Source organism: Quercus lobata, chromosome 3 (assembly GCF_001633185.2).
Source record: "Quercus lobata isolate SW786 chromosome 3, ValleyOak3.0 Primary Assembly, whole genome shotgun sequence".
NCBI classification, from domain to species: domain Eukaryota; kingdom Viridiplantae; phylum Streptophyta; class Magnoliopsida; order Fagales; family Fagaceae; genus Quercus; species Quercus lobata.
The window spans coordinates 52,913,530-52,938,998 of NC_044906.1; the positions used below are offsets into that span (position 1 = coordinate 52,913,530).

The following is a 25,469-nucleotide window of genomic DNA, read 5'->3' on the forward strand; positions in this document are numbered from 1 at the left end:
TTAGTATGTTACTAACAACTTGAATTCCAACCCCCTAAACCCATAAGCACTTCAAGCATAGAGAGGTACGGGTACCATCCCATCTACAAGAGTGAGTGGTAAATTTATTGTATTTTTAAACTTATTGTAAAGCACTGTTGAAATGTTTAAAGCTCCAAATCATGCAGGTGGTAAGAGTACTATTGTAAAGCAATGGCATTATCCCATCTTTACAATAGAGAGAAGATATCAAGCTAGATTTAAATGCTCATCTCCCATTTGTTAAAAGCAAAAATAAAATTAACCAGAGTAACCTAAGTCACCTTCTTCATTTTCAGGTGTTCTAAGGTCTTCTTCTGAGTTCATCATCACTATATATCTACCGTGAAATTACTTATTCCTCGTCAAATTATATTTATGATTTAAAATTTCTTTTTAGTTTGTACATCATAGGGATTGTCAATTAATTATGACATTTAGATGGATGACTTCTATTCCTACGGTCTAATAAGCAAATGACCTTTCTCTCCCCAAAAAAAAAGGGTAAGCAAATGAACTATACGGCAAAAAACGTATATGAGATATGAGGGAGAAGACCTTCAAATTTCAAATTTCAAATTTCAAATATGCAAACAAAGGAATCATTCCAAAACACTAAAATCCTGGAATCAACACTTCTATGAAAATCCTTGAATCATGTTTTTTTTTCAATGACTGTTGTTGAATCTGTTTTGACTTCGTACTTGGTAGTATTCTACATGGAACATACTCCCCACCTAATGGACAACAATCATCATTAACTGGGTGGTAATTCTCGTGTGTTATAATAAGTTTTTCCTGAAATAATACTCTAGCTAGTACTGTTTTTAAAAAGGATTTCTCAAAATAATTCTTTTGATTCAATTCATAAGCTAGGTCTCCTGTAATAAGCCCAAAGCTGGAACCAGCCCAAAATTCATTTAGACCAGCACAACAGCTTGATCAGGTACGTGTGGAGTACAAAACATGAGCATAGGATCAAGAACTTAGTGCAAGACTAATCAAGAAAAGCTAGTCTTACACAGACAACCATATACACGTCATTTTTATACAAAAATCATGACTTCATGTCACAATTTTTAAGTTGGACTTGGAAAAGTTGAAATTTGAAATCATGACTTCAAGTCACAATTTTAGCCAAATCAGATTAATGGTTGTATGTAAAAGTGTGCTTGGCTCCAACTTAAAAAACTAACTTATTTTACTGTTCAGTTTATTTTTGCTACTATTCATGTGCCCCATGGTATTTTTTGGTACTATTCATGGGTCCCATTAATTTTTGGTACTATTCATGGGTATTTCAACTAATTTTTACCTTTATCTACCGTACGTTTAGCAAAAAAATTTCAATTTTAACAAAATAAGGGAATTCCAAATAGACATTAAGGTAGAGTTTGGATAGCGTGTCTAGTTCTCAGTGCGGCTACGTTTTTCCTGTGGGTCCCGTGCACTGTTTGCAGGACCCACACATATTTTTTTCACCAAAAACAACTTTAAAATTGGGTTCCACGGTACTATTCACACATTTAAAAATTATTTTGCAATACTGTTTTTAGTTTTCAATAATAAGCGATATCCAAACAGACCCTAAGTATGTATGAGTAATAAATATTAGCCAAAAGTTAATTAGTTAATCTAAGTAGTTAAACAAGTTATTAGTTGATTAAAGAACCAATCTTTTGTAAACTTGAATTAGAAAATTCCAAAAATAAAAATAAAAAGAAAAACAAAATAACATTAGAACGGAAACAACATTATTTTGGAAAATTTAATTTTTCAAAACATCAATCATGAAAATACTCTTTTGTACTACCTTCTCCTCCCTTTAATTCAGACATCGATTGAGGTAAAGAGGAATCCAACCCAAATTCTCTTTTAAATGAGAAACAATAAATCAGGGATATAACTTTTATTATTACTTATTGTTATTAATACTTATTGAAATGATTGATTGTGAGTGATAAATAAAAAAGTTGTGGATCCATGTAAAGTAATTGTCCACTTCTCATAGACATAATCAACCACTTCAACAAATTATGAAAAAAAAGTTACAATGAACAACACTCAGGACTACAAAGCTCAGTGTGTCTCTTTCTTTCTTCCTTCCCCCTTTTTTTTTGGCTGAATAATGCACCGGATCCCATCTTTCTTTTTTCCCCTGTACCTACGTTTTTTATTTTCCATTATGACAATAAGACAGGCTTCCCCATCATAGTGGCAATAAAGAATATCACATGATTCCAATGAGAAAGAAAATAAAAATGGCCCAATTTGTGCTAGGTAATATCCGGGAAAGTACTTGTATTTATTTTGAAAAGCAGATGGAGTCACAGGAACTGTATTTATGTCATGGATGGAGATATCAGTAAAGGCAAACGTGTGAATTTTCACTTTTCCAGGTGCTCCTATTAAGTCTTTAAAGTCCCAATTGGTGGAGGTTGTTGTGATTTGGGAGTAGTATTAGTTGGACTTGAAACAGACACTAGCGCCCAAAAGGAGTATTACTTTGAACTCTATGAAGCTGGGCTGGCGCCTAAACAAAAGAAAGAGAGAGATGTGAATTGAGCGACAATAACTCTGACCTTTTCTTCTCAAAAATAATTCAAAACGCGTCAATAGTACAAAAAATTAATGATATTCGTTTGGTTGTGTTTGGTAGTGCGATCTTTACAGCTAATTTTACACTTTCTTAAAGGCAACAACTGTCTATAGCTTAGCTGACTGGATATTTCCATGCATTTTCCTTTACTTTTGGATACACTTCTTAGTAACCTGTCTACTGTGTCCTTACTATAAATACCAATTATATCCAAGTTCCTAAGCACACTCATCCTTCACTTCCAAACCTCCCATACTCATGCATAAAATACTACTACTACTAGTAGTATTTGCTTACCACCCACTACAAATTCTCTCCATGGCTTCTTCTTCCACTTCCTCAAGTGTTAAATTGATGCTTCTTATGCCTATTTTTGTTAGTTCTTTGATAGTTGCTACTGTTGGCAACTTGAACCAAGACTTTGACATTACATGGGGAGATGGACGGGCTAACATACTCAACAATGGTGAACTTCTTACTCTCAATCTTGACAAAGCCTCTGGCTCAGGATTCCAATCCAAGAATGAGTACCTCTTTGGAAAGATAGATACGCAGCTCAAGTTAGTTCCTGGAAACTCTGCTGGCACTGTTACTGCCTACTATGTAAGTTTTCTTGTAGAGTCAGTATTTGCACATACCATCAACACATATTTATGTTCGTTTACTTATCCATCTGAATGTCTGTGTTTACATATAGCTATCTTCTAAAGGATCAACATGGGATGAGATAGACTTTGAGTTCTTGGGAATCTAAGTGGTGATCCTTACATCCTTCACACTAATGTCTTTAGCCAAGGCAAAGGCAACAGAGAGCAACAGTTCTATCTCTGGTTTGACCCAACTGCAGATTTTCACACTTATTCCATCCTTTGGAATCCCCAGCGCATTATGTAAGCTCTCCTTCTCCTTCTACCTATTCATCTTCTCATGAGTAATACAATATTGTACACATCTCAAAACGCATAACATGGTCTGCCTGATGTGATTGGATCAAGTCACGTTCAAACGAGTCTACTACTGGTTTCACTATTTGTTATAAATAAATCACACCAGACCATATTATCAGCTGTGAAAAATGTTTCCCCTAGACTTATTATTTTCCATTACATGAGTAGTCTTTTTGTTTCCTTCCCAGTGTACATATAGTCTCACATTTTTGAACTGTTATTCAGATACTCTGTGGATGGCACTCCCATTAGAGAGTTCAAGAACTCAGAGTCAATTGGGGTTCCATTCCCAAAGAACCAGCCAATGAGGATATACTCAAGTCTTTGGAATGCTGATGATTGGGCAACAAGGGGTGGACTTGTCAAGACAGACTGGAGCCAAGCACCCTTTACTGCTTCCTACAGAAACTTCAAAGCTGATGCTTGCACATGGTCTTCTGGAGCATCATCTTGTAGTTCAACTACTCCTTCATCTTCCTCCAATAGTAGTTTATGGCTTTCACAAGAGCTGGACAGTGCAAGTCAAGAGAGGCTGAAATGGGTGCAGAAGAACTACATGATATATAATTACTGCTCAGACACTAAGAGGTTTCCCCAGGGCCTCCCTCCTGAATGCAGTGCTTGATGGAGACAAGGATCATCCTTTACATATATAGATTCTTTTATTATATATTAATCTATTCATGTAATTTCTAGGATTCAATTCTTTCATTATTGGCCTATTTGTCATAAATCGTACGGAAAAATACAATAGATTTTTTTTTCTCTACTACATTCCAGTGCTGTTGAATCTTGGCGAGCTTATGCTTAAATTGACTTGTATCCATATAAAAAATTTATAATGGTATTTCAATGATAGAAAGAAGTTAATGAATGTGTTAAAAGTATTGGTTTAAAAAAAAATTATTGAAAATGAAAAAAGTAAATTTTTTTTTTTATACTTTTTATATTTTCTATAAAAATAAAATCAAAAAAATTTCTAAAATTATTTATTAACAAATATCTTAAGCATCGTTAACAGGACCCTTCAATGAATAAACAAATAAACATATGCTTAATGTGAAATTTTAAGTGGCAAACAAAATTAAGAGTTATATTAATGGGTGCCTTTAAGGTAATTATAGATAAAACAATTTTTAAAAAGTTTTGACACTAATTTTATAGAAAATATAAAAAACCATCAAAAAAAGTAATTTTTTTTTCTTCTTCTTTTCCTACAAAAAGTTTCTAAAACTGTTTGTTAAACCAATATTTTTAAGGCATCTGTTAATTTTTCTCCAAAATTAATTAATACTATCTTCTACAGCATTTTAACCAAATTTTAAGGTCCTATAAAATGTTGGCACTTCAATAGTGATCAAAGTTATTATATAGCACTAGGAAGGAGGATGTTTATTAATTTATCTAGTCTAATGACAATCATTTAAGGGTCATGTTAATGGATACCCTTAGGGTAATTGTTAATAAACTATATTAGAGAAGTTTTGACATCACTTTCATGGAAAATATAAAAAGCTATAAAAAAATTAATTGATTTATTATTTTCCCATAAAATGTTTCTAAAAATAGTTGCTTAACCAATACCTTTAAGGCATCTGTTAACACTTCCTACTATTTAAACATCAGTTTAAAAGAAATTAATGCGTTGTATGTTCTTCATAATGAGTCAACACTATGCAAAACAATAACGAACAAACCTTAGTTCCAAAATTTTTAGGGTTTGATTATGGATTTCAACAAATTAGTTAGAATTTGTTACATGTGTTCTGTGGGGCCAAAGAATTTAATAACCCCGGCCCACTTTATACTAAGCCCAAAGCCCATGCCGAGGAGGAAGAAATGGTCGAGGACGAACAAAGAAAGCCCAAACAGCCTAGAAATGTTGCCGAGGACGATCTTGTTCTCAGCATCCCAAACCCCAGAAGGAAAGAACAACACGCCGTCAAAGGCAGCCTTCCAGAGCGCCCCCAGAAAAAGGACAAGTACAATAGGACACCAATGGGGGTATGGTGTAGGAGCGAATCAAGGAGAAACTGTCACCTTCGCATTAAATGCACCCAACTAACGTTCTAACCGCATTAATAAGGAAATGACCCCTGAACAGTACGGTCTTGATTGCCGCAACTCACAGAGAGTTTGGGAAGGTGGCTGATGGGACGAGCACTCGAGTAAGAACCTGCATGACCAACAGGTCGAGGCCCAAGATCGATTGGAAGAAGATATATAATGTGAGAGATCCTCCAAGAATGAGAGATCAAGAATCAGGAGGGAGAAAAAAGGAGAATACGGGAGAAATCTGCATGATCTTGGAAGCCTTTGGAACCTAGCATTGAAGAAAGAAGAAAATCACTAAGTTCCTCAGACGAAGTGCCCGAGGACAGAACTTCATACTTTAGTCTATATCCTTGTTATTCAATCCATACATAACCGTGTCTAGTTGTTGTAATCCTGACTAAGACCTAGTTCTTAAACCCATTCTCTATAAATTTATTGTATTGGGCTAGTTGGGCTTGAGTCTACTCATCCAATAGTAGAAGTACTCAAACCTAGTCCCTACAGTATATATCATGGATGGATAGTGGAAATATCAGTAAAGGTAACCATGTGATTTTTCACTTTTCCAAGTACTACTATTATGTCTTTTAAAGTCTCAAATGGTTAGGTGGTTGTGATTTAGGAGTAATAATGGAAAAGATACTAGCACCCAAAAAGGAGTATTACTTGGAACTCTATGAAGCTTGGTTGGTGCCTAAGCAAAAGATAAACAAAATAAAAGGAGAGGTGGGGTGGGGTTGTAATTGAAAAGGTTTCTTTCTGAACTAATTTGAAGAAAAATCTTTCAAATTCATTTTATATCTTTTTGTTAGATATTGTGGGGCCAAAGAATTTAACAACCCCGGCCCACTTTATACTAAGCCCAAAGCCCATGCCGAGGAGGAAGAAATGGCCGAGGACGAACAAAGAAAGCCCAAACAGCTTAGAAACGTTGCCGAGGACGATCCTGTTCTTGGCATCCCAGATCCCAGAAGGAAAGAACGGCACGCCGTCAAAGGCAGCCTCCTAGAGCGCCCCCAAAAAAAGGACAAGTACAGTAGGACACCCATGGGGGTATGGTGTAGAAGTGATTCAAGGAGAAACTGTCACCTCCCCATTAAATGCACCCAACTAACGTTCTGACCGCATTAATGAGGAAATGACCCCTGAACAGTGCGGTCTTGGTTGCCGCAACTCACAGAGAGTTTGGGAAGGTGGCTGATGGGACGAGCACTCGAATAAGGACCTGCATGACCAATAGATGGAGGGCCAAGATCGATTGGAAGGAGATATACAATGTGAGAGATCCTCCAAGAATGAGGGATCAAGAATTAGGAGGGAGAAAAAAGGAGAATACAGGAGAAATCTGCATGATCTTGGAAGCCTTTGGAACCTAGCATTGAAGAAAGAAGAAGATTACTAAGTTCCTTGGACGAAGTGCCCAAGGATAGAACTTCATACTTTAGTCTATATCCTTGTTATTCAATCCATACATAACCGTGTCTAATTGTTGTAATCCTGACTAAGACCTAGTTTTTAAACCCATTCTCTATGAATTTATTGTATTAGGTTAGTTGGGCTTGAATCTACTCATCCAATAGTAGAAGTGCTCGAACCTAGTCCCTACAGATATGAATTTTGAAAATCTAACAGCTGAATTGTATATTCTTATTATATTCTCCATGTTTGCAAAATTTCAAAAAGATCAAAGATCAATACCTATTCAATAATCAAATGTTTAATTTTCAAGTTTTTACGGTCTAAAATTATGCATAAAAAATAAGTTTATTGACCAAATAATAAATAAAATCTAATTTCAATAAAATTTTACGTAAATGTTAAGAACATGAAGAACATACAATCCAATGGTTAGATTTTCAAAATTTACATCCAATAAAAAGATATAAAAAGAGTTTGAAAAATTTTTCTTCAAACTAATTAATTAATTATTACAAGCATATAAAAAAGTTATTAGTCGTTTAAAGAACCAATTTTTTGTGAACTTGAATTAGAAGAATCCAAAAAATTTAAAAAGGAAAAAAAAATAACATTAAGACAGAAACAACATTATTTTGGAAAAATTATTTTTCAAAAACATCAGATATGAAAATACTAGCTTGTTCTAAGTGTCTTTTTTTCTCTCTTTTATTCTTAACACAACAGAGGTAAAAAGGAATCCAACCCAAATTCTCTTTTAAATGAGAAATAATAAATTCAAGATACAACTTTTATCGTAACTTGTTGAAGTGATCAACTATAAATAGTGAAGAAAAAAAAAATGTGATTACATCTAAAGGGATTGTCCACTCCCCATAAACATAGCCAACCACTTCAACAGGTTAATGAATGAAAAAAGTTACTGTGAATCACACACTCTTGGCTACAAAGCACAATGGTATCTCTTTATTCTTACCCCCCCCCCCCCCACCCCCCCCCCCCCCCCCGGGGGGCAATTATGACTATAAGACAGGCTTCCCGTCATAGTTGCAATAATGATTTTACACATGCTTCCAATGAGAAAGAAAAAAAAATGGCCCAATTTGTGCTAGGCAATATCCAGGAAGCTACTTGTATTTATTTTGAAAAGCAGATGGACGCATAGGAACTGTATTTATGTCATGGATGGAGACATCACTAAAGGAAAACGTGTGAATTTTTACTTTTCCAGGTGCTCTCCAGGTGCTCAAGTTGTGGGGGTGGTTGTGATTTCGGAATATTAGTTGGAACAGACACTAGACCACCCACAACGGCTATTCATTGGAACTCTCTGAAGCTGGGCTGGTGCCTAAACAAAAGAAAGGGAGAGATGAGAATTGGGCAACAAAAGCTTTCAACCTTTTCTACTCTAAAATAATTGAATCCGCGAACTATAGGACAAAATATTAATGATATTGATTTGGTTGTGTTTGGTAGTGCGATCTTTACAGCTAATTTTGCTCTTTCTTAAAGGCAACAACTGTCTACAACTTAGCTGATTGGATCTTCCCATGCATTTTCCTTCCCTTTTGGATACACGTCTTTGTAACCTTTCTGCTGCTATAAATACCAATCCAAGTTCCTAAGCACACTCATCCTTCCTTCCAAACCTCATACACATAAGAAATACTACAAATCCTCTCCATGGCTTCTTCTTCCACTTCTTCTTGTGTTAAATTGATGCTTCTTATGCCTATTCTTGTTAGCTCTTTGATAGTTGCTACTGTTGGCAACTTGAACCAAGACTTTGACATCACATGGGGAGATGGACGGGCTAACATACTCAACAATGGTGAGCTTCTTACTCTCAAACTTGACAAAGCCTCTGGCTCAGGATTCCAATCCAAGAATGAGTACCTCTTTGGAAAGATATATATGCAGCTCAAGCTAGTTCCTGGAAACTCTGCGGGCACTGTTACTGCCTACTATGTAAGTTTTCTTGTAGAGTCAGTATAATCACAATCCATCAACACAAATTAATGTTCATTTACTAATATTTATCCCTTTGAATTTTTGTGTTTACATACAGTTATCTTCTAATGGATCAACATGGGATGAGATCGACTTTGAGTTCTTGGGAAATCTTAGCGGTGATCCTTACATCCTTCACACTAATGTCTTCAGCCAAGGCAAAGGCAACAGAGAGCAACAGTTCTATCTCTGGTTTGACCCAACTGCAGATTTTCATACCTATTCTATCCTTTGGAATCCTCAGCGCATTATGTAAGCTCTCCTTATATGTATTTATTTTCCCATTAGTAATGCTTAGACACTCAACATTTTTCATAATTTTTCATAACTTCTGACCTAGTCTGTTGTCCACCACTTTTATTTTACATAAATCAGGTAGTGAAAAATGTTGTCCCTAGACTTATTATTTTCCTACATGAGTTGTCTTTTTGTTTCCTTCCTAGTGTACATGTAGTCTTACATTTTTTTAACTGGTATTCAGATACTCTGTGGATGGCACTCCCATTAGAGAGTTCAAGAACTCAGAGTCAATTGGGGTTCCATTTCCAAAGAACCAGCCAATGAGGATATACTCTAGCCTCTGGAATGCTGATGATTGGGCAACAAGAGGTGGACTTGTCAAGACAGACTGGAGCCAAGCACCCTTTACTGCTTCATACAGAAACTTCAAAGCTGATGCTTGCACATGGTCTTCTGGAGCATCTTCTTGTAGTTCAACTACTCCTTCACCTTCCTCCAAAAGAAGTTCATGGCTTTCACAAGAGCTCGACAGTGCAAGTCAAGAGAGGCTAAAATGGGTGCAGAAGAACTACATGATATATAATTACTGCTCAGACACTAAGAGGTTTCCCCAGGGCCTCCCTCCTGAATGCAGCGCTTGATGGAGAAAAGGAACATCCTATACATATATAGATTCTTTTAATATTATATTAGTTAGTCTATTCATGTAATTTCTAGAATTCAATTCTTTCATTATTTGCCTTTTTGTCATCACTACATTGGCCAAAATCTATTCTTATTCTCTCTGTAATCCTGTAATGTACGTTATATATGTCTATAATACAAGAGATTGTTTTCTCCACTACATTCCAGTGCTGTTGGTTCTTGGCGTGCTTATGGTTATATTGACTTGTATTTATAAAAAAATAAAAATGGTACTTCAATGATTAAGCACATAAACATATGCATAATGTGAAATTTTAAGTGGCAAACAAAATTAATCCATACTGCAGCAATTTAACTAAATTTAAAGGTCCCGTAATATGTTGGCACTGCAATAATGTCATCAAAGTTATTTTATATATAGCACTAGGAATGACGATATTTATTAATTAATATAATCTAGTGGCAATCATTTAAACATTGGTTCAGAAGAAATAGCTGTGCTCTATGTTCTGGGCCAATACTATGCAAAACAACAACAAAGCCTTTAGTTCCAAAAAATTTTAGGGTTTGATTATGAATCCTCGGCAAATTAGTTAAAATCAATTGTTTATTTTCTTTTTTTTTTCACTATATCCTGTCTAAAGTTATACTCTCTATTGTTTCTTTAATTGACATGTTCTTAGGTGCAATTTGTTCGCAATAGTACTCTAAATTTTCTACTTAAATTCAAAAATATTGTTATATTAAACTAATCACAAACCCGCGCGTTGCGCGTGATTATTTTTTATGGAGATCTCATTATTATTATTATTATTTTGTAATTTGAACTAATTTAATGAAAAGTAATGCATTTCATAATCATATTTATCACAAAATAATTTTTTATTATTGTAGAATTGTTTTATTTAAAATTTGAAACCTTAATTCTACCATAGTTGGTTGACTAATTTTTACATCTCTAAGTCAATTAAACACGTTTTGCATGCTATATGTAAACCTTCTTTTCCATAAGGGTTGAAATAAAGTGCGTAATATTTTTTTTCTATGGAAGTTAAAAAGAATAAAATTCACCTTGTCTTGATGTTTTCTAAAAATTAAATTTGGAGATTCTCTTTCAATAATTGTGAAAATTCCAAGCAATAATTCAGAAGGTAATACATGTTACATGTTCATGCTTTGATTGTGTAATTGTATGATTGATTTGGGTTGTGATTTATAAGTTGAATATGGTAGTGTATATCCAAAAGGGCCTAACTATGTTGTTTAGGATATTGAATATAGCGTTGTGTGTAATTTATAGAGTAGTGATAGTTGTAGTAATTAAAAATTGGTTTTTCATTGTCTTTTAAGTTAATAAAAACCTTACATCTATTTTTTCTTTTCAAAAAACCTTTACATATTTTTTTAACGTGAATCTTTACATATACCTTAATAAGTAAACCCTATACATTTCATTTTCTTAGATGCATAAAAAAAAAGATATCTATTCCATAATAATAGTGGCTAATTAGTTTTTTTCATGTTCTCATTTATAACGTTTCTTACTATTATCATATTTTACTGGCTGTTGATTTTCATAATAGAGGCATTAAATGAGAGTTAAATTCTTCGAACCTTTCATTAGATTTTAAAAGTCATGGTGTGTGAAGAATATAAGCATTTAAGGACTTTTTTTTATATTTTATTATTTATAAATAATGTTAAATGAAATGTAAAAAAAAATTGAAAATTTTCATCTTTATTTCTTATATATTATTATTATTATTATTATCATTATTATTATAAATTTAGTGTTTCTAAAATAGCATGTGTTTTGTATTCTCTTTTTCTATTAATGCATTGTAACGTTTTATGGGAATTCTTTATAAGAAAATTGTTTATTCTTTTTTTTTTTTTTAATTGCATGTTTCTAAATTGAAATTTGTTTTGTATTTCATTTTTCCATTGATGCATTGTAACATTTCATGGAAGTTAAAAAGAATAAAATTCACCTTGTCTTGATGTTTTCTAAAAATTAAATTTGGAGATTCTCTTTCAATAATTGTGAAAATTCCAAGCAATAATTCAGAAGGTAATATATGTTACATGTTCATGCTTTGATTGTGTAATTGTATGATTGATTTGGGTTGTAATTTATAAGTTGAATATGGTGGTGTATATCCAAAAGGGCCTAACTATGTTGTTTAGGATATTGAATATAGTGTTGTGTGTGATTTATAGAGTAGCGACAGTTGTAGTAATTAAAAATTGGTTTTTCATTGTCTTTTAAGTTAATAAAAACCTTACATCTGCTTTTTTTTTCAAAAAACCTTTACATATTTTTTTAATGTGAATCTTTACATATACCTTAATAAGTAAACCCTATGCATTTCATTTTCTTAGATGCATAAAAAAAAGACATCTGTTCCATAATAATAATGGCTAATTAGTTTTTTTCATGTTCTCATTTATAACGTTTCTTACTATTATCATATTTTACTGGCTATTGATTTTCATAATAGAGGCATTAAATGGGAGTTAAATTCTTCGAACCTTTCATTAGATTTTAAAAGTCATGGTGTGTGAAGAATATAAGCATTTAAGGACTTTTTTTATATTTTATTATTCATAAATAATGTTAAATGAAATGTCAAAAAAAAAAAGATTTTGAAAATTTTCATCTTTATTTCTTATATATTTCTATTATTACTGAAGAACGTTTTCCTTTTAGTTTTGATAATAAATATGATTTTCTAGGTTAGAGATTGATTAGTTTCAACTTTAAATTTTGTATGATTTTATTTAATTGATGATTATATGATTTAATTAAGTGAATTTAACGATTTATTTATTTGCATTGTAAAGTTTATAATAACATTCGTAGGGTCATCTTTAATTAATTTTTTACTCCTTTAGCCGTCGGTCTCTTTGTTTTCCAATTAACGATTACTAATTAATTTATTTAATTGACGTTTGATTTCTTTTACTAATCTCTTTCTCTCCCTCCTTGTTAACATCCTATTGTTTTCCCAAATTTGATGATAATTCTAATGTACTAAATATGCATATTGTAACGTTTATTTTTATTTTTATTTTACTCCATTTTGCTGCCATGAAGTTAGTACATCCATAACTATTAGTTTATTATTTTATGATATGTTTGGTTTGATATTATTATTATTATTATTATTATATTTTAGTGTTTCTAAAATAGCATGTGTTTTGTATTCTCTTTTTCTATTAATGCATTGTAACTTTTATGGGAATACTTTATAAGAAAATTGTTTATTCTTTTTTTTTTTTTAATTGAGTGTTTCTAAATTGATATTTGTTTTGTATTTCATTTTTCCATTGATGCATTGTAACATTTCATGGGAAGACTTTATAAGAACAATTTTTATTTATTGAATAAAATATTATACGTTTAATTTTTAAAAAAATGAGACAAAATATAAATAATTATGATATGGAGGATGTTGCTAAATTTAAATGTTGAATAAAATAAGATGAGAATAAAATAATAAAAATGAAATGTATAGCAATAAACACCATATTATTTTAGTTATGCTATGTAATAAAATAATATTATATTTTTATATACTATCTTTATAATGCAATAATATAACATTTAACAACCAATGAGAATAAAAAAGATAACAACATAAAATATAAAACTAAATTGTATCAAGCTGGATTACCTGTCAATTCCAATTTTAGCAAACTAACTGACTTCTAGTAGTCTAAAACTGATTTCTGCGATGCATTTGGTGGAGCTTTCAATACTGCATTAGTATGTTTTGATGGTCAACCTGTTACACTAAAATTAAAAAATATATATATACCAAAAATTGAAGGAAACTATATATATATATATATAGATAGAGAGAGAGAGAGAGAGAGGGGCTTTTGTGTGTGGAAAAATAGAAATTATGCATGGAATAAGAGGGAGAATGACAATTTTATAGCATGAGGATAAGAATAAGAAGAGTCAAAAATAAAGGAAGATAAAAAGATAGAATAATATTAATATTGAGAGTAGTGGGGATATGAAAAGTTGAAATGGAATGAGAAAGGTTGAAGAAAGTTAAGGTAGAGAGTAGTGGGGATATGAAAAGTTAAAATGGAATTGAAAATTTAATAATAAATAAGAATAATTAAAAATAAGATAAATTAAATATGATATTTTGATTGTAATATAATAGAGTTTTTAATTCACTTTAAATGTTAAAAAATTGTATAAAAAAATTGGAAAAAAATTGATAATGACATGGCTGCTGACGTGGCTCAATGGGAGCGTAGCAACATTAAATGTTACGCCTCAGCTTTTAGTAATACAAGCTGGATTACCTGTCAATTCCAATTTTAGCAAACTAACTGACTTCTAGTAGTCTAAAACTGATTTCTGTGATACCTTCTGTGATACATTTGGTGGAGCTTTCAATACTGCATCAGTATGTTTTGATGATCAACTTGTTACACTAAAATTAAAATATATATATATATACCAAAAATTGAAGGAAAAAAAAAATATATATATATATATATATATAGAGAGAGAGAGAGAGAGAGAGAAAGAGAGAGAGAGGGGCTTTTGTGTGTGGAAAAATAGAAATTATACATGGAATAAGAGGGAGAATGACAATTTTATAGCATGAGGATAAGAATAAGAAGAGTAAAAAATAAAGGAAGATAAAAGATAGAATAATATTAATATTGAGAGTAGTGGGAATATGAAAAGTTGAAATGGAATGAGAAAGGTTGAAGAAAGTTAAGGTAGAGAGTAGTGGGGATATGAAAAGTTAAAATGGAATTGAAAATTTAATAATAAATAAGAATAATTAAAAATAAGATAAATTAAATATGATATTTTGATTGTAATATAATAGAGTTTTTAATTCACTTTAAATGTTAAAAAATTGTATTAAAAAATTGGAAAAAAATTGATAATGACATGGCTGCTAACGTGGCTCAATGGGAGCGTAGCAACATTAAATGCTACGCTTCAGCTTTTAGTAATATATTGATGATTAAATTATTCCTAGAACATAGAATATTGTTTATGCTATATTGGTCATTAATGGATCCATTGCTTCACATAGGAAATAGAAATCCTTGACTTGGAAGATATAGAATAAAATTGTCATCATGTTTTTTTCTTTTTTCTTTTTTCTTTTTCAATAAAATTTCCAAAATTAATTGTCTCATGGTAAAATACCAAGCTGATTAATTATGTTTGATTAAATTTAAGACAATTTTGATCCCAGAACCACAAAAGAAAGGAATATGCAAGAACGACCCATGATTATTCAAAAGAAAGAAAGAAATAGAAATACCCATTACTTTCACATATTTCATGCCTTGATAGCTAGCAACTTCATCAAGAAGGTGACAAGGACATTGAATTAATCGAACCTTTTGATTTCCGCTTCAACATGATCATCATATAGGCTAGGCTGAAATATGGTTGAGAGGTATTTCAAAATACCTCATAGATTATTTGGATTTTTGAACTTTTAGTGGAGCTCCTGGGGACTTAGGGTCTCCTTTTCGTTTGCTTCATTTTGAAAATGGAAAAGGACCCTAAACCCCAATTCTATTCTCCGCATACCCTCTATTTATAGGTTTCCTCCGTTCCAGTATCCTAGTCCATTAATAGGCATTCAGTATGGAAGTGGTTTGTTGTCTCGATCATGATTTATTATCACATTAATATTTTTAACTAAATTATTATGCATGCATTTATGATTCTATGTGCTATGAAAGTAGTTTGTTGTTTCAATCAGATTTATTATCACATTAATATTTTTACCTAAATTATTATGCATGTGTTTATGATTTTATGTACCTGTTGAAAGTTTTATTCAAGTTGAACTTTTTTTTTTTAAAGAAAATATTAAGTATTTTTAACACACAAACGGGGAAAGAGGAGAAGGTACCATGTAGAGAAATATGGCATACTACAAAAAATATATATATATTAGGTACCATGTAGAGAAATATGGCATACTACAAAAAATATATATATATAAATATATATATATTAGGAAAATGACTAGCATGTAATATTTTAATAATTAAAAAAAAAAAAACTTTATTATCTCTATCTCTCTCGAATTGGACCTTTAAACCTAGCATTGAATACTTCATTAGCATACGGATATGAATACAGCGATGGAATAAGATTTTTTTTCTTTGGTGAGTATAAACTAAAAATTAAATAAATGACCTATCCACCCAAGATGTTTATATTATATGTATTTTCTATTATAAATTACATTTAGGTTCAAGAATGTGTAAAGTCATTGTAGCGAAAAGTGATAGTCATGTCATGATTGAATATTTATAATTATTTTTTATTTTTTATACAAGATAGAAATTTTACTCTATCCTAATATAAGTATCTATGTCAAGGAAGACAATCTCGTACTGTATCGGCAGGTACAACCGGTATTTACCGTACCGGAACCTTCACTAGTACAGAAACACTAGCATTTCATACCGGTTTAAATACCGGATGTACCAGAGCTGTTTCGGTCATATATATACCAGATTCCGGCCAGTTAATGGATAAAGGACTGATACAAAATTACACACAAACTTTCCCTCCCCTCACGCCAGTCATACTTTCTGCCTCCCTTCATTTCTATCTCCTCTTTACACCAACGATGAAGTCATGCCATTTGGTGGAGAGCGGCGGCACCGGTAAATATCCAGCAAGCTTTGAGTCCTTGAGAAGGGGCTGAAGGTTTGAAGCTTTAAGAGAAAGAGAGAGTCTGAGGTGAAAGATAGAGAGAGCTGTGATGGAGGTGAAAGAGTCTTGGAAAATAAAGAAATGTTGGATAGTGAAGTGAAAAGTTTAGTCGTGTGAAGATGTGGGCTTGTAGGAAATTGTAATGACATGTAGGTTGTACTTGTAGGTCTTTGGTGTGTGATGTAGATCAGAAAAAGAAAAAGAAATTAATAAGGGTGGGACGCAACTGGCAAGAGGCATCAGGCATGTGTTTGGTTTTATCACCCACTATTTTAATTTTTCTAATTATTTAATCTTTTTCTACCAAACCCATTTCACGTAATATCTCATTTCTCACCTACTACCCCTTCTTTTTTATTATCTATTTTTGGTCTTATACTTTTATCTCTTTTCAATTTTTTTATAATAAACTTATAAGCTTAATAAGTTTAATTGCTTAACAAATTAACTTTTACCAAATAATTAAAGTTATAAATATGCAAATAATATATATTAAATTATTTTTAAAATATATACAAATAAATTTTTTTTTAAATAGCGGTAAACCCGAAACGATACACCAGTATTGACCGGTACCAAAATATATCGTTTTGCTGGCCAAACCAATACAACCTCCTGTACGAAATTGACTCCCTTGGTATATGTGTGTGTATGTTCATTTAGACCCCTTAAACAGATTATTTAACCTAATATATTAACCAAGTGATTACTTATATTAATTTTCAAATCTACGTTAAAAACAAATAAATCATATCATGCAAAGATGCGGAAAAGCAATAACACCACGATATGATAACCTAGGAAAACCAATGAAACTAATCGTTTCAAGGTAAAAACTTGGGGAGGATTTAACCTAGCTATCCTTAAGGTAAACCAAATCCACTATAAGAGAATTGAAGTTTTCACAAAAGATTTAACCCTAAATCTAATGCTACCTCATGTAGTAACTTACTGACACGACCACATGCAAGTTCCGAATTTACGGACTCTTTCTCTTCTTGGATTTACAGCAACACAAGCCGCCTTGCTTGTGACTTTGAGATCCCACTCAAAGGTTTCATATCACCCTCAGTAATGATCTTGATGCAACAACTATGTTCTACCAATTCTTGATTGTAGTTTTGGCTCCGGTAAATTCTTGTATAGTTAGAAGGTACAAAACCTCTCAAATCTCACAAAGAGTAACACACAAATCTTCTTCAGCACCCTCAAAATGTGGTTAGAGTTTCCCTTTTATATGTAGAGAAGTTTAGATGAAACCCTAAATGTTTTCGCAAGATTTGGGCCTGTTTAAAAATTCTACAGAAAACTGTGCCTGCAATTTTCTATTGGTCGAGCCTAATTCTCAATCGGTTGAGAAAGGCAAAGCTTCACTTCCTTTTCTGCAATTAGCTAGACTTCAAACCTTGAAACACGCTTATTTAAGTATTGCCTAAACGCCTAGACTAGACATGTTTTGTTCTCAGTTTGCCAACATAATACAACAATAATTCTAAATATTCAATACTAAATCTTTAGAACCTAATAGTGTGTGAAAGCTCTCTTCTAGAGACTTGAACCCCGGTTCTTACTCCCCACACCCCACAAACACTTTGAAAATATGGAAAGGCATAATGCATTATTGCATACATTAATATTTATATACATATTTTTTTTTAAGAAATGGTGGAAATAAAATGATAACATGACTGTTGATGTAGCTCAATAGGAGTGTAATAATAATAAATGTTATGCTTCAACTTTTACATATACTAGTTGCTAACTCATGCGAAGCACAAGAATAGTTATTAGATGAGTTTAAAAAAAAAAACAAAAAGAAAAAACAAAAAAAAAAAAAAAAAAAAAAAAAAAAAAAAGAAAAACAACATTATTTTTTAGTTGGAGTAGTATATGCAAAACTGCATGAAATTTAAAAAAAAAAAATGATATTGAAAGAAATAGCACAAAGTTTTATTAGTTAGACAGGAAAAAGTAATGTTGTTTTATTTATTATTTTTTGTGGGAATGAATAAGAGACAGAATGTTATGTCTCTAGTTTAATTTGTGTTGCTTATATAGGTATATACAAGATATGTTGTAATGTATATACCAAATGTACCTATCGAAATGTTATAACCCTTCAAATTGGATTTACCAAAAAGTGTCTATTGATATGTCATAATCCTTCATATTGGATATTAAGGGTGTCCAACCAAACCCAGTACCCAACCAACCTAGCCGATCCAACCCAAAAACCAGCCAACCCGATGTCAATGACGATCGATAGCAGGTCTCCGCCTCTAAAACCCAACACCAACGGGTCAGTTGACTGGTTTGAGTATAGAAAAATGATTTCCATCAACCCTACCAACTATACACTGGAAACTTGTTGTCCTCCACCAATTGGAGTGGTTGGCCTGTTTGTTTTGTCCAATCTATTGAGATTCGGCTTGATCTCTTCAAGATTCGCCAAAATCTCGTCGAGATCTGGCATGATCTCTTCGAGATCCACCGAGATCTCGTTGAGATCCAGCCAAATTCTGAAAAAATCGACAAATTTCAGCATAAACGGATCGATTTTTGCAAAATTTAAAGACTTTTCGCATAATCCAAAACCGACCGAGACCCAACTAGAAACCGAAGGCATCTGACCACCCAAACCGTCTCCATTTATCAGTTAGCAACGGGTCTAGGTATAGGAGACCCGAAGTGATCAGGTCAATTTTGGGTTAGGCACAAACCCGACCCGGACCAACCCATGAACAACCTTATTGGATATACCAAAATGTGCCTATTAAATGGTCACAACCCTTCATATTGGATATAGCAAAAAGTACTTATTGGAAGGTCATAATCCTTCATATTAAATATATATTAAAGGTGTCTATTGAAAGGTTATAACCCTTCATACGAAAAAGTGTCTATTGAAATGCCATAACCCTTCAAATTGGATATACCAAAAGGTTCCTATTGAAATGTCATAACCATTCATATTGAATATACCAAAAGATGCCTATTGAAAAGTCACAAACCTTTATATTTGATATATATTAAATGTGCCTATTGAACGAAAATGTGTCTATTGACCAAAAATGTGCCTATTTGAACGAATATATGTCTATTGACCGAAAAATGTGCCTATTGAATGAAAAGGTGTCTATTGATCGAAAATGTGTATATTAATTGGATATACTAATAACCGGTGCTTGTTGAATGAAAATGTACCTATTGACTGAAAAGGTACCTATTGAATGAAAATATGCCTATTGACCGAAAATATGCCTATTGACCAAAAATATGCATATTGAATGAAAATGTGTCTATTAAAGGGTCATAATCCTTTGGGTATAAATAGTGGTTCATATTCATTTGGTAACTTCTTCTCAATTTCTTCTCTTTCATCTTTCTTAGAAACACAAGAAATCTGTGGGTCTTCTCCAAAATTGCTATTTGTAAAACTCAATAAATTAGGTAGTATCCTAGGGACAAATTTGTGATAACCCTTTAGCAACTCTTGTATGGGGGCAAATATTGTCTAAAGATATCATTCAACTGTATCTCCAAGCCAATCAAATTTTCCATTTGTCTACTAGATCATTTTGTTATCTCATTATATTACTCCTCTAAATTCCCAACAGTTTGGGCAATTTGATTTAGGCTTAGAAATCAAGCCACACCAACGGTAACAACAATAATACTAAATAGTTTCTTTAAATACCTTAAGAATACTTTTTTTTCTAAAATTTGCATTCTCTTTCCAATGCCTTACCAATGCTTTTCTTCTCAATAACAGTTTTTTGTTTTAATATATACATCTTATATGAAACAATAAGTAGATACTGAAACTTAACGAGTAAAATGAAAATGTACAATTGTTCAGTGTTTTTAAATGTATACATGGCATAATTTATATAGCCATGTAGCTTAATAGAGAATGGTCAACAAAAAGTCAAACATTTCTCTTTTATACTATATATAGATATAAATTGTTTAATTTTGAAGTTCCATTTTTGTCAATTTAGTCTGTCACTTTGTAAAAATGAGTTAATTTAATCCTTCCTTCAAAATCAATTAGTAAACAAATAGCTTAAACATTTTTTATTAACAAATTAACTAAAAAATTCATGAGATATATTACTTAATAGACATTATATTATTTTAAAAAATAATGATTTAAATAAGCTAATTTGTTAACAAATTTGAACAAAATAACCAAATGGAGTCATTTTAGAAAATTGGTGGACTAAATTGACAAAATTAAATGTGGGAGAAAAAAGTTCAGCCCATACTAGACCTGGGCCTAGAACCATCGGACATAGGCCGGTTCCACCAATAGACGGCCCGAGCTAAATTACCAATAAAAGAATAATGGTTATTTACCAAATTCATTTATATAAAGGGAAAATAATGGTCCAGTTGGTGGTAAAATAATAATGGTTGTTTACCAAATTCATTTTTTAAAGTGACAAATTACTTGGACTAAGACTTCAACCTTTAAATCCTAATGTTAGTTGCTTCCTTTACTTCTTTTTTCTTTTTCTTTTTTCAATACATTTAAGTAGGAGAGATTCGAAACATATTAAAAATAAAATGAGATGTTAGTTGACCTAAAGATCATTGGTGTTTCCTTCACTTCTAGAAAGACCATTTAAAAAAGAAAAACATTTGAAGTTTTTTCTTAAGAAACACGCACACATTAGGAGTGAGAATATAGAGTTCTAACATAAAGTTAAACAAAATCCATGCAATTACAAGATTTGTAATTTCATACATGTATGTTGGGGTCATATTTCTTGATGTTGGTAAACATGTGATAAAATGAATTCTATATGTAATTCAATCTTAGTTTAAGTATGTTCAAAGACATAAACAAGAAATATAATTTGAAAATACAAGACAACTCAAGTAAAGCTACTAGAAATAGGATTTTGAAATCTTTTGATACTTGTCAATCTATTGAGAACAAATGAATCTCGACACTTAGCTCGACAACTCTCGATCTATCCAGCAATGGGAAAATTGAACAATAATTTCTGTTTCAGTCCACAATGATTTGACTTGTCCTGATTTCATACACTAGGGTTCCAAGACAAATAAAAGGTAAATTTTTATGTTTGTCATCATATACACAGAGATATGCACATACTATGGAGCAACTGCGACATTTGTGCTCTTAGGATTTTGTGCCAAATTGCTACCGCTTCATCTAGGTATGTATTAAAGAAATTTGCATAAAGCTACATTAAACAACAATTGGGTGGTGTTAGTCATGACTGGACGTTCGCGCAAAAAAGAAGTTTGCTGCAGGAAGTAGTCCAATTGGGATTGGACCTAAGTTTTCTCAAAGATTAGTATCCTCTATTGTAGGTAAGTATTTCGAAATAGAGTAAGATTCATTGTACTTGTATCTTCTATTTTTGTTAGTGGATTCTTTAAGAGTGATGGCCTAAACACTTACCGGATGGGGTTTTGCAAGTGAAAGTATTCCCGTCATGATCGAATCACTGTGTCAAACTTTTTTTTTCCGCTGCATTCAACTTTAGTTTGGTGATTTGATTGTATTGATTTTACATGTAATTGAACTAAAAATTAACTCAACTTATTGGTTAATTACCGGTGCTCAAAATCTTAACCCAACCCAACAATGTAGAATTACACATAGTACGTAGTATGTATTTTCTAATTCACGATTATACACTATTTAGCCAAAGGTCTTGTAACTGAATTGGCACCTCCCCATGTACAAAGTGCTTAGGAGTCTAGGGGGGGAAAGGGTTCGAGCTGCGGGGTTAGCAGCATATTGTAATTAATTCTCAAAAAAAAAAAATACAATATTTAAATTTAAGCTACCGCCAGCTTTTATTCCTTATAAGACCATTATAGCATTTAAGATTGGCATCTAATCTCCTCTTTTAATTTATATATGACTTTTGTTATTTAATAACCTTAGAGCATCCACATCAGCTCGGCTAAAATTTTCATCTATTTTACACTAAAAACCTACTTTTTTTATTTTACACTATCATATTTCCAAAACACCTACATCAGTTCATCTATTTTACAAATCTATTCTAATTAAATAATATTATTTATTGTTTTTTTATTATTAGTTATTAAAACCGTTTCTTTCTCTCTTTCCTCACCCATTCTCTCTTTCAACTCACTCACCCGTTTCTCTCTTTCCCTCACTCACTCCCAGCTCGCCGACCCAACTGATCCAGCTCACTCCCAGCTCGTCACCGCCGCCGCCTCAGCCATCAATCAATTCGGCCTCCCTTTTGCTTTCGCCCTCCCTCTCTCCTTCACCCCTCCCTCTCTCCTTCACAACTGACCCTTCGCCTCCCACCCCCAATCGACAACAACAATGGAAGATCCGGCGGCAGCAATGGGAGACCCAACGGCAGCAATAGCAGCAGATCGCGCGGCAGATCCGGCTCTGTTGGGCTGGGTTTTTTGGTGGGTGTGGACTGTTTTTGGGTTGGGTTTCCCGGTGAGTTTTAATTGATTTTGAGTTGGGTTGATTTTTGGATTTCTATTGATTTTGGGTTAGGTTGATTTTTGAGTTTCTGTTGATTTTGGGATATTTTTCTGTGCTAGCTTGCGGTGTTTGGTGGTAGCGCTGGGTTTGGTGGTTGGGGTTGTTGTAGTTTGGTGGTGGTGCTGGCGCTTGGATATTCTTCTTCCTTGCTGTGCTAGTTTGTTGCAGTTTGATAGAGGAGAGAGAAAATAAAAATTAAAAAATCATTTGCACGGTGAACAGTAACCCTATATATATGCACGGTTATTGTTCATTTTTAAGAGCATGGTGTATATTTAGAAGATTATACACGACTTGGTGTAGGAGGTTTTTGGGTTAAAATGTGCAAAATTGAGCACTTTTTGTATTTTAGAAGATTATACATGAGTTGATGTGAATGCTCTTACAACAGCGCGTGACCGATTAGAGTATACATGTGATACTAATTTCCCTATGGTTTCTTTATGAATTGTACAGTCTTTGGTACTTGGGTCAGTCGTAATGCTCGTGGAATTGCATTTTTTTTATTATATACGTTTTCAATTCACTGTTTCTCATGAATTTATATGTAGGGATATCCAAAGAGGCAGGGCAGGTGATAACAACTGGACAGCAGTAACTGGGAACTTTCATGGGAAACTTATGCAAAACAGCGTGTTATATGTATAATTGAAGGTTTATTTGGTGGTGTTGGTGCAATTCAAACAGCTATCTTTGTAATAACTTTTCATGACAACAACTGGCTACAGCATATTACATGACTCGACCTTCCTATGCTTTTTGTCTTCACACCCTAATTGCCTAGTATAAATACTAGCCCAAACTAGTTCTGCCAACACGAATCTCTTCACTCAGTAAACTTCACTTACATTACAAATAGTCAAATACAGAAATACTCCAATTTTCTTATCACCCATTAACATAGAATTCATGGCTTCTATGGCTTCCTCAAGAGTTCCTTTCATCCTTCTAGTGCTTCTTCTTGGGTCAATCATGGTTGCCTCTGTTGCTAACTTGAACCAAGATTTTGACATTACATGGGGAGATGGCCGTGCTAATATAATCAACAATGGTGAGCTCCTTACTCTCTCACTAGACAAAACTTCTGGCTCAGGATTCCAGTCCAAGAATGAATATCTATTTGGAAAGATTGACATGCAGCTCAAGCTTGTCCCTGGAAACTCTGCTGGCACTGTCACTGCCTATTATGTAAGCTTTTCTGACACTAGTGCTTCATTCTATTTTAAACAGGACTATATGTTCAATAGCTAATGCTTATGTCTGTGTCTGCAGTTGTCCTCGAAAGGATCAACATGGGATGAGATAGACTTTGAATTCTTGGGGAATCTGAGTGGTGATCCTTATATACTTCACACTAATGTGTTCAGCAAAGGCAAGGGCAACAGAGAGCAGCAATTCTATCTATGGTTTGACCCAACTGCAGATTTTCACACTTATTCCATACTTTGGAATCCCCAGCGCATTATGTAAGTATTGCACCAATTTCTTACTAGTTAAAATTTATGTAGCTGTTCCAGTTTTTTCCCTATACACTATGTATTGACTTTTTCCTTTTTCATCTCAGTTTCTCTGTGGATGGCACTCCCATTAGAGAGTTCAAGAACTTGGAGTCAAATGGTGTTCCATTCCCAAAGAATCAACCAATGAGGATATACTCTAGCCTCTGGAATGCTGATGATTGGACCACAAGGGGTGGACTCGTCAAGACAGATTGGACACAAGCTCCTTTCACTGCTTCCTATAGAAACTTCAACGCAAATGCTTGTGTTTGGACCTCTGGGGTATCCTCCTGCGGTTCAAACTCTCCCTCTGCTACTTCTAGCAATAATGCTTGGCTCTCACAAGGGTTGGATTCAGCGAGTCAGCAGAGATTGCAATCCGCGCAGAAGAACTATATGATATACAACTATTGCACAGACACAAAGAGGTTTCCCCAAGGCCTTCCTACAGAATGTACCACATCCTAGGCAAAAATAGGACTAGGAACCTTGTGTCAATTCTTTTATTTTTTAATTTTTTTTGTATCTCTCTGATTAATTTCATGTTCTCTATGTAAGTTGTTACATACGTAATATAATTCTTTTATTCTTTTTGACATTTGTAAGTTGAATGCTATGGACCGTTTGATTCTTTTAATTCATGTTTATTGAAAATGGTAAGACAAAATAAATGCAGAGGACCACCAAAGACTACAACAATGCTGCTAACACAAGATGTTTCACAACTATTTTATTAATTTGTTAAGATGGTTGATTGAGATTTGTCAAAATCACTCTCATATGAAACCACTAT

The 25,469-nt window shown here is 32.9% G+C and overlaps 2 protein-coding genes and 1 pseudogene across 3 annotated transcripts; all 3 read left to right on the plus strand.

Annotated features, from left to right (window-relative positions):
- Window positions 1-2,847: 2,847 nt before the first annotated feature.
- On the plus strand, window positions 2,848-4,336 carry LOC115982190 (annotated as a pseudogene). The gene is made up of 3 exons (XR_004089531.1): window positions 2,848-3,220; window positions 3,315-3,507; window positions 3,790-4,336. The product of XR_004089531.1 is annotated as a xyloglucan endotransglucosylase/hydrolase protein 22-like (transcript).
- Window positions 4,337-8,656: 4,320 nt separating this feature from the next.
- Window positions 8,657-10,126, plus strand: LOC115982192 (xyloglucan endotransglucosylase/hydrolase protein 22-like). The gene is made up of 3 exons (XM_031104725.1): window positions 8,657-9,003; window positions 9,104-9,297; window positions 9,527-10,126. Exons 1-3 carry the CDS (start codon window positions 8,719-8,721, stop codon window positions 9,924-9,926), a joined length of 879 nt encoding a protein of 292 aa, XP_030960585.1. The 5' UTR covers window positions 8,657-8,718; the 3' UTR covers window positions 9,927-10,126.
- Window positions 10,127-24,007: 13,881 nt separating this feature from the next.
- On the plus strand, window positions 24,008-25,220 carry LOC115981733 (probable xyloglucan endotransglucosylase/hydrolase protein 23). Its single transcript, XM_031104059.1, has 3 exons — window positions 24,008-24,365; window positions 24,450-24,643; window positions 24,742-25,220. The coding sequence occupies exons 1-3, from the start codon at window positions 24,087-24,089 to the stop codon at window positions 25,142-25,144; spliced, it is 876 nt and encodes a 291-aa protein (XP_030959919.1). The 5' UTR covers window positions 24,008-24,086; the 3' UTR covers window positions 25,145-25,220.
- Window positions 25,221-25,469: the final 249 nt, after the last annotated feature.

Coding starts and splice junctions, on each gene's coding strand:
- LOC115982192 (XM_031104725.1), top strand. CDS start 8,719: ATGGCTTCTTCTTCCACTTCTTCTTGTGTTAAATTGATGCTTCTTATG. Junction 9,004..9,103: donor GCACTGTTACTGCCTACTAT/GTAAGTTTTCTT, acceptor GTTTACATACAG/TTATCTTCTAATGGATCAAC. Junction 9,298..9,526: donor TGGAATCCTCAGCGCATTAT/GTAAGCTCTCCT, acceptor ACTGGTATTCAG/ATACTCTGTGGATGGCACTC.
- LOC115981733 (XM_031104059.1), top strand. CDS start 24,087: ATGGCTTCTATGGCTTCCTCAAGAGTTCCTTTCATCCTTCTAGTGCTT. Junction 24,366..24,449: donor GCACTGTCACTGCCTATTAT/GTAAGCTTTTCT, acceptor CTGTGTCTGCAG/TTGTCCTCGAAAGGATCAAC. Junction 24,644..24,741: donor TGGAATCCCCAGCGCATTAT/GTAAGTATTGCA, acceptor TTTTCATCTCAG/TTTCTCTGTGGATGGCACTC.